The 15,085-nt window shown below is 41.7% G+C and overlaps 1 protein-coding gene across 3 annotated transcripts in view; it reads left to right on the top strand.

Moving 5' to 3' along the window:
- The first annotated feature begins 2,476 nt into the window (after positions 1-2,476).
- LOC132405525 (BTB/POZ domain-containing protein KCTD16-like) overlaps positions 2,477-15,085 on the top strand; it is a 268,938-nt gene continuing 256,329 nt past the window's right edge. The window contains exon 1 of one of the 3 annotated variants that reach the window (XM_059990404.1): positions 2,477-4,547. In XM_059990404.1, the coding sequence (XP_059846387.1) occupies positions 3,719-4,547 (829 nt within the window). In that variant the 5' untranslated portion in view covers positions 2,477-3,718. The remainder of the gene's footprint in view (positions 4,548-15,085) is intronic. The other 2 variants (XM_059990406.1, XM_059990405.1) reach the window with 2 other exon arrangements.

Here is a 15,085-nt window from a genome sequence, read left to right on the forward strand (position 1 = left end):
GAGGTAATGTTGCAGCTATATCGGACCCTGGTCAGACCCCACTTGGAGTACTGTGCTCAGTTCTGGTTGCCTCACTACAGGAAGGATGTGGAAACCATAGAAAGGGTGCAGAGGAGATTTACAAGGATGTTGCCTGGATTGGCAAGCATGCCTATGAGAATAGGTTGAGTGAACTCAGCCTTTTTCCTAGGAGTGATAGAGGATGAGAGGTGACCTGATAGAAGTGTATAAGATGATGAAAGGCATTGTTCGTGTGGATAATTAGAGGCTTTTTCCCAGGGTTGAAATGGCTAGCATGAGAGGGCACAGTTTTAAGGTGCTTGGAAGTAGGTACAGAGGAGATGTCAGGGTTAAGTTTTTTACGCAGAGAGTGGTGAGTGCATGGAATGGGCTGCTGGCGACAGTGGTGGAGGTGGTTACGATAGTGTCTTTTAAAAGACTCCTGGACCAGTACATGGAACTCAGAAAAATAGAGGGCTATGGGTAACTGTTGGTAATTTCTCAGGTAAGAACATGTTCGGCACAGCTTTGTGGGCTGAAGGGCCTGTATTGTGCTGTAGCTTTTCTATATTTCTATGTTTCAAAGAACTTTATGGAGTTGCAAGATGATTTTCTGACTCTTGAACCCAATTGCTCTACTAATAAAGGCAATCATGCTATATGCCTTCTTTACCATCCTTTCAACCTGTGTAGCCATTTCCAGGGAGCTATGAACTGGACCATAAGATCTCTGTGCACATCAATTAAGCACATCAGTTTGGATTAATGCTGAATTGTTAGGGATACAGCAGCATCGTTGATTTCGGAGAACTGCTTGCAGTGTAACTCAAGTTGACTTTGACCAGTTCAGGCAACAGAAGCATTAATTAAAGGCAGTGATGTTCTGCACAAGGATATTGTGGCTCACAACATTTATTTAATGATCAAAATAGATTTTATTCAGAAAACGTATTAACAAGAATAAACTGTGCATTGCCTTTTAATTCTTCACACTCATAGTCAATGCTTTCAGTTCTGTTCTATTACAGATCAATATCACTGCTACAATTCAAGTAGCCCCCTATGAAAATAACTGAGGGGCTTCCTCACCCAACTCAACCTCTTCTGCTCATGTAGCAGGAGAACCCTACACTGTGGTCCTTCCCCACTGAGCTCTTGTGGTGGTGCACCAAGGTTCAATGTGTCCCTCAGAACATACTCATACAAGCCAGGGGAATGCCAATCAGCAGCATTCCTCAACGTGCTGGCACACCAAAGTGCGACTTTATTGTGGTGCATAACATGACTTGCTTTCATACAGGCCTCTGTCTGGTGTCAATAACCAGAGGGAAGGGGATGAACACATGACCTCAGGCACCCATCCTTTAATCCGGCACGGGGGACAGACTGCAGCAGAATAATGAGTCATGACCACTGTATTGACCACCATGTCTTTCTTTTGCTATTGGTCACCAAGCAACTGGGACACTCAAGGAGTGAAATCCCTTGCAATGGTTGTTCATCTCCAGATCCTGGTGCTCTGGCCTGAAGACAACGTAAGTGCTGATGGTAGTTCAAAATGCCCGTTGAATGCAATGCTGCACTGGAAATTGAGAAATGCTAATTCTCTGAGGTGACATGGGGCCAAAACATTTATTTCTGCAATCATCTCCATTCATGGTTTTGGCTTTAACTGTGGCCCCAGAATGTTGTAGATCACGCTGACCATTCTTTAAGCAAGTGGAGTCTCCTTTAACTTTGCTACTTGAGAAGCAAGACCGCAGGTGTATAGGACCTCCAGATGAAATGCCTTTTCCAGCAGATTACTCTTCCTATGCAAGGTATGTGGCCACTTTCCCTATCCTTGCATACCGAAAGGTACATCTATAATTGCCTTCCTGCCTTGAAGTTATGGGGATAGGACTTGACAAAATGTTCATAACTGTGACTGTTCAGAAAGCTGTGATGTAGGTTGATTCAGTTTTCTTCTCTTAGATTCTGTGTATTCTGCTGAGCATTTCCATTATTCGACTGAAATTAATGTCTGAATTCAGCCTCAGTAATCTATCAAGGCTTGGAAAACACCAGTAATCCAAAGAAGAAGATACCAGCACCAATCCATTCAATTGCATTAAATTGCTGTCTTACATGTAAATCTTATGACCATAAAATTAACAAAGTCCACGAACATAAGCTTGTAAAGGGTTAATATTTAAAAGTGAGAATCTCTAAAGATAACTTTCTTCTTACAGCAGGTGGCTGGGCTATTCTGCTTGTTTACCTTTTCCAGTTATCAGTTATTTAGACCTTTCAAGTAACAAATTCAGAACCAGGGATGCTCTCTCCTGATACAAACAGACTATGTACTGTATTCGCACACCAACATTTTCAGCCATAATACACGAAATAGATGCAGGACTCGAAAGGAATTGAATTTTGTGGATTATTTTACGCAATTGAATTATATACTATCATTACTTACGTTTAGACTTTTTGTTTATGGCATGATTTTTTTCTCTAGGAAAATAAACCAACTCTATATCGTTTTCTTTACATATTTAATTGCGCTATTTTTAGCCACCAAGCGTGATTACAAGTGTGGGTAGGCGCTGTTTGAAGGATTTTTGGATCCCATTGCGCACTTCTAGCTTTCAGTATTTACTCTCTGTTATTTGTTACCAATATCAGCATCGTTCCAGTTTATTGCAGCAAATACCCTTTGGCGAGGCTATTGAGGCTCAGCATGATGAATGGGATCACTTTTACTGGGCTAAACTTTTACTAGGCGTTACAATGGACTACGTATTTGGAAACTAAATCTCCAATGTCGTATTTCTGAATCGTTGAACGCTTGGCGTAGACTGCTATTAGGGAATTGAGTGCACGCCTCTATGGATTGCTGGGTCATCTTACCCGCTCAATTCCAGCTGTATCTAATTATTTGTTCCATAATTCTAAAATTTTTCTTCACGTCTCAATGGATTTGATCCCTCGACACTCCAGCACGAGGAAACGAAGGCGAGACCGCGGTTTCACCACTTCACCCTGTGGATCTAGTACTCTCGGTCTCCTCGTGGCTAAGGTTCAATGACAACTTAGATCGAGTCGCGGCTGGCAACCGGGTGGCGGCGAAACCGCGCACGTTTCCGTGAAACGGAGTAAGATGGAGACGGGGAGGTGTGGGGGAAGCCGGACAGGCGGAGTCTCCCAAAGTGTCCAAGTCTGAAAGTGGCCAGCGCGCCAGCGACAACTGGCGCGAAGCCGAAGCCGCAAAGAGAGAGAGACGTTTCTCCAATTCGCCCGTGAACCTGAACCATCCGGAGTCCACAAGTTGCAGAAGTAAATCTCGACAGGAGGCGGTGTGTGATCTTGGGGAGATGATGTAAGAGCCGTTTCCCAGCAGCTTTCCATCTCTCTCTCTCTCCCTCTCTCTCTCTGTCTCTCCGCTTCTCTGAGATGTGACACTGAGAGGCTGGAGCAGCGAACCCGGCGGCGGCGGAGGCTCCGAACTCCCCCGCAAGAAAGCAGCTTGGACCGGGTCAGTCTGTGTCACCCGAACCTCTCAACTTGCCCTAGCACATACGCTCGCCCGCTCTTTCGGTGAGAAGGGAAGCCGGGACTCGCACCGAGCCAGTGCCGGGAGGGAGAGAAGGAGGGAGGGAGATCCTGGACACTTCGGCCGGTGCGGAGAGCGCAGGGCTCGGTCAGCCGGCCAGAAGTCGCTGGCTGCCGGTTGGCGATGGCGTTAAATGCCAACTGCAGGACAACAGCCGTGCCAGCCCGGGACAGCAGCGGGGCGCTGCCCGAAGTGGTGGAGTTGAATGTGGGTGGTCAGGTGTACTTCACTCGGCTCTCCACCCTCACTAGCCTCCCTAATTCAGTGCTTGGCAAGATGTTCGGCCACAAGAGGAACTCCGGCAGTCCAGAACTGGCCCGAGACAACCGTGGACGCTTCTTCATCGACAGGGACGGCTTCTTGTTCCGCTACATCCTGGATTACCTGCGTGACCGCTCTGTGGTCCTGCCCGATCTCTTCCCGGAGAAGATGCGTCTCAGACGGGAGGCTGAGTTCTTCCAACTGCCCGATTTGGTTCGGATGCTGAGTCCGGACGAGAGGCAGAGTCCCGGCCTCGAAGACCCATTGCACAGCGATCAGGACGAGCTGTCCCAGGGCAGTGACCTTCCGCGGGGTGTGAGCCAGACAGCCGAGCGCAGGGCAGGATTTATCACCCTCGGTTACCGGGGCTCCTGCGTTCTGGGGCGGGACAGCATGCAAGGCGACGCCCGGCTCTTCCGCCGGGTACCTCGAATCCTCGTGTGTGGCCGCATCGGGCTCCTCAAGGAAGTGTTCGGAGATAATGTGAACGAAAGCAGGGACCCGGACCGGACCCCGGACAGGTACACGTCCCGCTTCTATCTTCGCTACCGGCAACTCGAAAGAGCATTCGACACGCTGGCCGAGGCAGGGTTCACTCTGTTGGGCAGCAATTCGTCGGTCACCGGCTCAGCCTGCTGCCAGACAATTGATGATAGGGCATGGAGCAGCTACACCGAGTACCTCTTCTACCGTGAGTACCCTTCTTACATCTGACTCCAATACATATTCTTCATGCCAACACAGCCGATTACAACTTACATAAAAATATCGAGTCCACACCCATTATCCATCCCTAACACCATCTATCACCAACACATCCCGCTCACCGTCTCCGTACATCCGCGACAAATTCTCTCCATACCCTCTATCCATCCCTTACATATTCTATCTACAGCCTCCATCAGTCCCGGACATATCCTCTCTCCATCTCTGACATATTCCCTTCACAACTTCCATCCATCCCTGACATAGTCTGTGCACGCTCTCCATCCATTGCCAATGCAACTCGTCTACTTCCACCGACCGCCCATCCCATCGTCCATCCCCAAAGCATTCTTGGTACACCCGCCAACTACCCCCAAATTACTACCAGCTACCCCAACGCATTCCCACCACACCCACTGTCCATTGCCAGCCCGTGCTCTCCACCTACACCTGTCATTCGTCATCGAAAATATTCTGTCTACATTCACTACCCAACGCGAATACATCCATTCTCCAAGCGCTGCTCACCTACACCCTGCGTTGAGTCCAGCCCCAACAGTTACACATCGGCCTTTTTGCGCGGGAGACAATCTGAGTAGTTTACCACATCCCTCACTGCACCGATTATCTACACAAATCCTTTTGGCAGGGGAGAGTCAGCACAAACTTCACTGTCGTGCATTGGCAGCAACTCCAGACATATGTTACAGTTTTGCAATAACATTTAGTTATGAACAGGGTTGGTACCGATGTCACGTGGACATCGAAGGTGTTTGAATGGCAGTTATTTATTTGATGGCGCTTGTAGAGATTGTACCCGTATACAAAGCGTATGCATGCTGACTCCTCGGGGAACGTTTTGGAGAACCAAAAAGGAGAAGGAAGGAAAGCATTTACAGGGAAAGGTCTGTTATCAAAGCGAGAGAACCAGCCAAAGGCGCCTGTTCCCAACGCCCCCTCAGTGGGGGAAGTTCGCCTCTTCAGAGTGAGGGTGCTGAGTGAGTGTTGTACAGCGGCAACTGTAATGAGAGGCCATGATAAACCAGTTCATGATTTGCAATTCTGACCAATAGGTGCATTAATAACCAGCCAGGTATTTTCTAGCCGGCAGTAAAACTTGAACTTCTAACCTCTGCCTTCGAATATGAATTCTACTTCTTCCACGTTTTCTCTTCCGCCTCTGGGCTTCAAGCGCTGGGAATCGGTTCGGTCAATACCCCCAACTGGTCGCAAGAGGCAGTAGCGAGCTATCTTTCTCCTGCCAAGTTCTGTGGGAGACGATGCGGTGTTAGCGAGTGCCTATGGAACTTACTGTTCCCTGGGAAAACTGAGTTTATTACAATGTGATATTTTATTGCAGTATGAGATTTTACCACCAGTGGCAGTGTGAAAAAAACGGCGCACGAGGCAGAAACAAATCAACGTTGTTCACAGTGCTTCACCAGGCGGTACTGCAACTTTCAGTGTTGTGATTTTAAGTCAAATCCTGAGAAAATTGGTGGTGGCAAGACCCGAGTGCTTTCGGTCAAGAATGGACTTGTTCAAGGACAGAATGCTCCTTCTAATGGGTTTCTGACTAAACATGATCATATAACAGCTGTGGCACCGCTGAATCACACAGTCCGACAGAACCTGGCACGCCTGGTAGTGCCACTTGAAAATATTTCCTTCATTTTTAATATCTGTAATTAGTACATTGTTGAAATGCAACGCCATTTATTTAGATCGCGCAGGTCATGAAAACAACAGCCTCGAGCAATTTGTAATGAAGGGATAAGTTTTAGCTGAAATAAACTCTAAGGAGGACGGGTAAGAATTCTGCAAATTCAATTATAACAACTTTTATTCAGCTCACGGTCTGACGATTCTGACATATTCCCGGATTGTTTTCCACTTTCTGCTTTTTATATACTAGGAATCATCTAAAAGCTTTCTACCCATGCCTAGCAGACTTGTATACTATCAGCCCCCTTGACTACATTGGGTCTCAGCTGAACATAATCTTCTATGTTCTCATCTTCGTCTTCAAATCATTCTTTGGGCTAGTCCTCCTTGTTTCTGTAATTACTCTTATTTACAATTTTCCAAACTATTTGCATTCCTCCAATTTTGGCTTCTACATTTGTCAAGACTCAGCTCTGGGATCTTTTCCTTAAATCGTATTGCCCTGCCATCTCTCTATCTTCCTTTAGGTCTGTTAAATGGAATCCACCTAATTGATAGCTGCCCTTCATCTGTCCTAATATCCAGTATCTGAATTCATTTGATGATTCTGTACTGTGAAACACCTTTGGATTTTTTTTTGTCATGCAAGAGGCACAATATACTTAAGGGTTATTGTGCATTTTAATTTTATCAATGAAAATGTATCAGTTAGGCGAACACATTGCCAACTATTGTACATCGTGAAGGGACATATGTTTTTAGAGCAGCAATCCAGTACAATCTATAGGGCTAAAGCACGGTCATTACTAAATCCTGTGGATTAACTGTACACATCAGTTGACAATCTAATACTATATTCCATAATGTGGCTAAGCAGTGAGCCACTCAAGTTCATTGTTGTCTGTTCACTAAACCACATTTACCTGGAGCAGGCCCCTGTCTGCAAACTTCTGCAGGTAAGATGGCTCCAAAATGGCCATACAATGCTGTCCAATCACAAGTGGCAGGCCCCTCCTCTGGAACTGTTTTATTTCTACAATTTACAGATGAATAGTTTGCCTCTGAAATTCTTTATTGAGTTGATCCAAGCATAATAGCATGTTTAGTAATTGCTTACTGAAGACATTGTTTAATAATAGTTATTGAAAACAGTAACTGAATCTAAGTTAGTTTAATGTATATGATGTATTTACTAAATTATGAGGAGCTATTTACCAACGACTTTGATGTTAAGAATTGGACCTGCTCTCATTTTGTCTCACTATAAGACAATAGTTCAGCATTGCTTGGTCACTTTATTTTGCTTGTTACTTTACAGCTGAATTCACAATTAATGAGTTTAATCCATTTTCCATACATAGGTATTTGTAGGAGTTGGTTTCCAAGCAAATGCCAGTTGAGCAAAATATCAATTTATTCATTATGAAAACATTATTTTATACATTAAGGAACTAGAGTAAGAGACAAACTGGTAGTAGGCAAGAAACTCAGCAGGTCATTGAAGTTCAAAGGTCAAAATAAATTTATTATTGATGTATGTATATGTTATCATATACTGTACTACCCTGAGATTCATTCCTTGTGGGCAACAGAGACTCTCCAATGGTCAGGGTCGACCATGGATGTTGCACCCCAGCTGGCTACATGATATGCAAGCCAGGGCAGTAGGATATGGAGAACAGGCTCCCCTTCTCCACAAAGATGATGAAACTCAGAGACTGATTCACTTTGGTAAAAGCAGCATTGCAGGAATTGCCAGTCAGCATTGAACTCCATGTAGAACTCCCTTAAGGACTCCAGCTCCGAACTTTTCCTCAGAGATTACTTCTCAATCCTTTCCCATGAGTGAGTACAGGTGCAGGGTAGTGGAGAGTTGAGATCAGAGCTTTCCTTCTAGGTGAGCTGCTAACCACAGCTGATGAGCCCCTTCTCCTTGAAGTGACTGGCTTTTGGGTGCCTTTACTCCTTCTCCTGTCAGTAGGAATGGTTCTGCCAGGCTTAGTAGCTAAGCTATATGTGAAGGCCAGCAGCTAGACTTGGTTGTCAGAAGCTATTTGAGATGCACACCACTGGGATCATTTAGTGGGAGCTTATCCCCACTACCACCCCCGGCTATAACAACCTTAAGGAACATGTGGGCATTCACAACAGAGAAAAAGAAACACAATAGAATCACGGAGAAACTACACCAAAACAAAGACAGACAAACAACCAATGTTCAAAAGGTGACAGACTGTGCAAACACAAAAAGAAATCAAATAATAAATAAATAAATAACTTAATAAATAATGATAAAATAAGTTGTAGAGTGCTTGAATGCGAGCTCTTACATTGTGGAATCAGTTCAGTGTTGAATTCAGTGAAGGTTTCCACTCTTATTCATGAGTCCAGTGGTTGAAGGGTAATAACTGATCCTGAACCTGGTGATGTGGACCTGAAGCTCCTGTACCTCCTTCCAGATGGCAACACGGAGGAGAGAGCATGATCTGGATGGGAGCCCTTGACAGTGGATGCTGCTTTCTTGTGGCAGCGCTCCTTGTAAATGTGCTGACGTTGAGTGAGGGGTTGTCTTTGTGGCACCCTTCAACCAGATTTTCAATCTCCCTCCTATATGCTGATTTGTCACCAGCTTTGATTTGGCCACCAGCAGTGGTGTCATCAGTAAACTTAAATATGGTATTGGAACTGTATTGTAAAGCAAGTAGACCAAGACTAAACACACACCCTTATGGTGCACCTGTGCTAATGGTGATTGTGGACAAGATGTTGTTACCAATCTGAATTGAGGAAATTGAGGATTCAATAGGACAAGGAGGTATTCAGGCCTAAGATTTGCAACTTGCTGATTAGTTCTAAGGGGTTGATAGTATTAAATGCCGAACTGTAGTCAATGAAGAGTATCCTAATGTATGCGTCTTCACTGTTCAGATGTTCTAGGGTTCAGTGACGAGCCACTAATATGGTATCTGCTGTTGACCTGTTGTAACAGTAGGTGATACATCTACAATTTAATGATGCAGCTCAATTTACAATGCTATGCAAAATTAAGGGAGCAGTTGTTTTCTGATTCTTCTAAGTCAGCATTTATCTTTAGAGATGGACATAAAATGCCAGAGGAACTCAGCAGGCCAGGCAGCATCCATGGAAAACAGTAAACAGTCGACGTTTCAGGCCAAGATCTTTTGTCAGGAACCTGATGTAGGGTCTCGACCCAAAGTGTCAACTGTTTACTCTTTTGCACTGATGCTGCCTGGCCTGCTGAGCTCCTCTAGCATTTTGTGTGTGTTGCTTTGGATTTCCAGCATCTTCAGGTTTCCTCATGTTTGTTGAAATAATTGTGTTCCCTCATTAGAAGAGGAAAATGGTGGATTAAGAAAAAGCTGTGGTCTGCCCTGATGAATTGAATTTAGATTTGATGAATTTACTGGTGGGATCACAAGGAAGAAAGGAGATCTTTTTTTTGACACTGGGAAGACTAAAGCCTATGTTTGCCTTCCATGCCAGTCATGATGAACAGTGTTTTTATGATATATGGGAGACCACTGTATGGGAATGAAATACTATTATTTTGCCTTTCAGTGCAATTTAGGGTTCTATGATGTTATTTTTTATGTGTAATGGATTATCCTTGCATTTTTTTGCCCAAATAAATGCTTTGGAACAGTTAGATGTTCCTTTCTGCAATGGCCTACTTGATGTTTCTCTCTACTAGTATCGAACAAGTAAAAGGGTCTTGGGTAATGTATATCACAGTTCTATTTTTCCACATTATAATAAACTATATAAAAATATTTTAATGCATATTTAGTCATGAACTTCAGATGTATTTCATCCTGACCTTTTGCATATTGTGCTCTTACTGTAATACAAAGTACTGTACTGATGTTTTTCTACATCGTGATTTATTAATATAGTAGTGGCATAAATAATCTGGATTGGGACTTTATTCAAGAAAAAAATACACCATGTACACCATGTTTATTAGTTTGATAACTGCTTATACTAAAAATAATTTATTTATACTTTTTCTTCATTTTTACACCTTTGATTATAACTCAAACATAACATCTTTTATTTACTGTCAGCTCATAGAAATAATTCCCTCAGGGCTTTACAAATTCTTGTCATTCAAAACAGGAACAGCTAAAGAAGTCTGAAGAGTAAATTTTGTTAGCAACAAGTTTTGGCCCAGCCCACTGAGTAATTGCTGAGTTCTCATGGTCTGTGCACACTAGATCCAAAGTGGCCATGTGACAGAATTTCCTCTTCACTCTCCCACTATAGCAGGGAATGGAGACCATGGAGTGGTGTATGACCTGCCTATCTTCTCCTCTCTCCTGGATTCACCTCTCACCTTCCAGCTCTCTTGCCACATCATCCCCCACTCTTTACACTGACTTTCTCCCCTCCTTCTTTCCAGCCCTGAAGAAGAGTCTCAAACCAAAATCTACACTGTCCATTTCCCTCAAGAGATGCTTTTTTCACTTACTGAATTCCTGCAGGAATTTGTGTGTCATTCCATAACCATTCTTTTATTTAGCAATTTCGTAGACTGTAAGAGGTCAGGAAATCTTTGTAACCTCTCAACCAAGGTCCAAGAGGCCTATCTGTCTAATCATGTGAAGGATGGGTCTAATTCATTACTCTGACATGAAAACACCAATGCAAAACTGAAATGTTCTTTTCTGTTTCCATTTTGAGCTTAGCTAATGCAATTTCAGGTGGCCCAGTGGCTGAGCAAGGAGCACTCCTCCACATAGCTCCAGCAGCCTGGGTTCTGTCCTCCACTCTGGTGCTGACTGTACGGAGCTCTTCTTGTGACCACGTAGATTTCCCCTGGATGCTGTCATATTCCTAGGATGTGCTGGTTTCTAGGCTAATTGGCTATGATAACTAAACCTGTAAGTGGTTGGCGGGAGAATCAGGAAGGAGCTGGTAGCCTTGTGAGAGAATAGGTTATAGGGAAATAGTGAAGGAATGCGATTGTTGTTGGAGCAGGCATCAAATTGATGGGCCTGAAGAGGAAATATGAGAACCTTGACCTGAGAAGAGGCATGGTAAAATTTGTAGGGGACCGGGTGGAAATTTGGATCTCCCTAGTAAATGCAACATTTTATTGGCAATGATCTGAGAAAATGTTGTTCAAGAGGCATCTCCAGTATTTTTTATTTTCTCCTTTTGGTTAATTATATGATTAAATGTGACCATAATAGGTTGTTAGAGGTGTTTGATTATTATCAGTAGCCACATAATAATCTTTAATTGACAAAATGGAATCAAGAGCCTCTAAATTATTAAAGTCTAAAATATGGTATGTTACCATTTGCTCTGCAAATGTCAAGTTAATAGTTACATAAAACCTGGAATTTATTCAGTCATCCTTTTAACCACAAACTTAAATGTTAGAATGATCATTCAGTTCTTTAGTTGTAAAATATAAGGCATAGGAGCAGAATTAGGCCATTAAGTACATCAAATCTGTTCTACCATTCCATCATGGCTGATTATTAACCCTCTCATCCCCATTATCCTGCCTTCTTCCCGCAACCTTAATATAAACACTATAAACATCAAAGAACACCCTGCAAGATTATGCAGATAGGTACAACATAATCATTCATATTACTGTCTTCAAGTAAATAAGGTTTGAAATTGCATTATCCAGTCATCAATAAGGAAAACCCCATGATTTATAGCATTATTTTACATAGCATTATTTGGTTATAAATTTTCTATAAGTATTTTTGATGTTCAGTAAATTATTTTCTATATTCTAATATATTGATTTAAGCTCACAGATTAGATATATAGAACTGAGATGTAAAAAATGGGAGGAAAGAATATGTAAGATCACCTTTTTTGTCACATGTACATTGAAACTTACAGAGAAAGTTTCATCATCATTTGCAACAAGTTGAATCAGAGAGGATTGTGCTGATCTGCCTGCAAGTGTTAATACAATTCTGATGCCAATATAGCGTGCCCAACAACTCACTAACCCTAACCGCATGTCTTTGGATTCTGTGAGGAAACCAGAGCACCCAGAGGAAATCCACGCATAGGGAAAACAAACAAACTGCTTATAGATAGCAGTGGGAATTAAGTCACAATTAATGATGCCAACCATGCTTTCTTTCATAGGCCGGTTCACGTAACATTGACTGATATTTGAAATTATATTGCTCTCACCCCTTTATTTTATAGGTGCGCTATGGGACAGTGAGACAATAAAAGGTTCCATTAATGAAACAACTTTCATAAACTCACCATGTCCCCTAAAACTTTATGCCAAGTCAATGAGATTTACTAATGTTGGTTGCGGGGACCGCATTTGCCAAGACCAGAGGAATAATTTCATTGCATTTTTTATTTTTGAAATAGGTTGTTGACCTCTTGGAGAGAACAGAGAGATTTTGGTTTAAATCCCCACCTTAACTGCAGCACTTCCAGTAAATCAGCATTGTAGACGTGATTTTTATTCACTTATCTCAAAATCAGAGAGTCCTTTCCCTTGCGTCAAGGGAATAAATAATAATTAAACTGGACAACAAGTATTTTACTTCCTGAATGCTTTTTGATGTATCATAGATTTTGAGCTACTGATCATGAAAATCACCATGAAATCTCCCTATTATGCAACAATTTTTGAAATCACCAAAATATCTGCTATTTCAATTCATAATTCAAGTTAGAATAACCGATTCCAAGATTAAGGAAGGTATTTTTGTTGGTCCACTAATCAAACAGGTCATCAATGACATATAATTGGAAAAAACTTCTAGTGGGACTGGAGAAAATCACATGGAAGGCATTCAAAAATGTTGTTGAAAATTTTATGGCAAATACGAGCACCAAACTATGTGCAGCTGGCTGACAAATTGCTTCAAGCATACAAAAGCTTGAAGTGCAACATGTCACTAAAGATTCATTTTCTGCATTCCCATTTAGACTCTCTCTGCAAATCTTGATGCTGACAGTGATGAGCACCATGAAAGGATTCACCATGACATTGTTGTCATGGAGAAATGGTATCAGCGCAACTGAATCCATCAGTGCTTGCTGATTATTGTTGGACACTTAAGTGAGAAGCCTCAAACACTGAGTGCAAATGAAAATCATCAATAAAGCATTTTTAGCTCCATTGAACTATTGTAAAGCTTCAGCACCATTATGCAATTAAACACATTATATTCAATGGAAGTTAATTTATTGTTTTTCCAAATTCCTATGTGATGCAAGTAATCAAATTATATTTGTGTTCAGCTTCCAGTGATCTATCAAAAACAAAAAAAAAATTCTGAGGAAACAACACTTTTGAAAAAAATTGTTGTTCAAATGTTACCTGAACACAAAAGATCTGAGACGAGTATAAAATTACTATCTAAGAACAAAAGAATATAAAAGCATAGGAAATTGAAGCAAGAATAGACCATTGTGTTCCTTTTACCTCAGTGTTTCCTGTACTAACCTTCCTACCCCTTGATTAATATTAATCAATCTTATTCTTTCTATTTTTTCTAACAAAGTGGAAAACTTCACATTTTTCCACATTATATAACCTCTTGGTAACCCTCCAAAGCTTCTCTGCATCATAGTCATAGCCCGCTCTGTTACCTTGCTTTGTATGTTGACAAACTTGTACTTGATTCTCTCATCTGAATCATTTGTTTCATTTGGTTTTCAATAACTGTATTGGTTCTCCATTCCTTGCCTAGGAGTTCAAAGTACATTTTCCATTGTTACCATGAACATAGAAAGTCACATAAACTGTGAAAATAAATGTTACTTTTAGCTCGTAAACTGCAGTTTCTTTTTCTTCAGCTTTATTGTTGTCAGATATGTCTGCCTGTGCCAATGGAAGGACCGAAAACAAATGAAACTAGCAAAAAGCAAGGCAAAGGGAAATATGTTTAATGTGAATCTTGGTTACAACTTTGCTTGGTGAGTCCCAGGTCCAAATGAAAGTTGGAAATATGAATCAAGATGTTGGGCATATGGATGCACAAGAAATGTCAAAAAGATTGAGTTAATGATTCTGTTCTATTCCTAACCTTTGTTTTATGGCCTCACAATAGTCAAAAGCTAAGTATTTTTTCTCTCATTCCACTATCATAATGTGCAACACATATTATGCAAGACTGTAAAACTAATTAATTCAGTGGGCTAGGGAGAAGTTTCAGAAGGAATTTATGTTACCTGCAGTTACCTTTATTTAATTATGCAATTGTGTCTGACCTACATAAGCAGCAAACTCAGTGTTCATCAAGTTTTGTTTCTTTTTCCTCTTTTCCACTTTTTCTTTTTCTTTTACATCTCAACATTTCTTTTTCCGCTTTTGGTTAGTGGGGATGTTGTTGTTAATGGAGGGAATGAATTAAGTTTGACCATAAATCAACTCAGTAAATCCTACAATTTGATGCTTTCTAAAGCCATTCCTACTTCTTCAGATTGCTTATGTACCATCTTAAGAGGAACTTTTTGGAGAACTGGATATCAATAACTTATTGGAAAAGGAGATAATTGTTAAATGTTTGGATACGTTAACTAGAATCTTGGAAATCGATCTTGAGGCACAAATTTACATATTGCTATTGGTTATGGGGAACTTAGTGTCAGTAAATTTAAATGGTTAAATAATCTAGAATGCTAAAAACAAAATATTTTCTTGTTATAGAAACATGGAAAGCCTACAGCACAATACAGGCCCTTCGGCCCACAATGCTGTGCAAAACATGTACTTACTTTAGAAATTATCTAGGGTTACCCATGGCCCTCTATTTTTCTAAGCTCCATGTACCTATCCAAAAGTCTCTTAAAAGTCATTATTGTATCCGCCTCCACCACCATTGCCGGCAGCCC

This window comes from Hypanus sabinus, chromosome 15, assembly GCF_030144855.1.
Source record: "Hypanus sabinus isolate sHypSab1 chromosome 15, sHypSab1.hap1, whole genome shotgun sequence".
In the NCBI taxonomy this organism is placed as follows: Eukaryota; Metazoa; Chordata; class Chondrichthyes; order Myliobatiformes; family Dasyatidae; genus Hypanus; species Hypanus sabinus.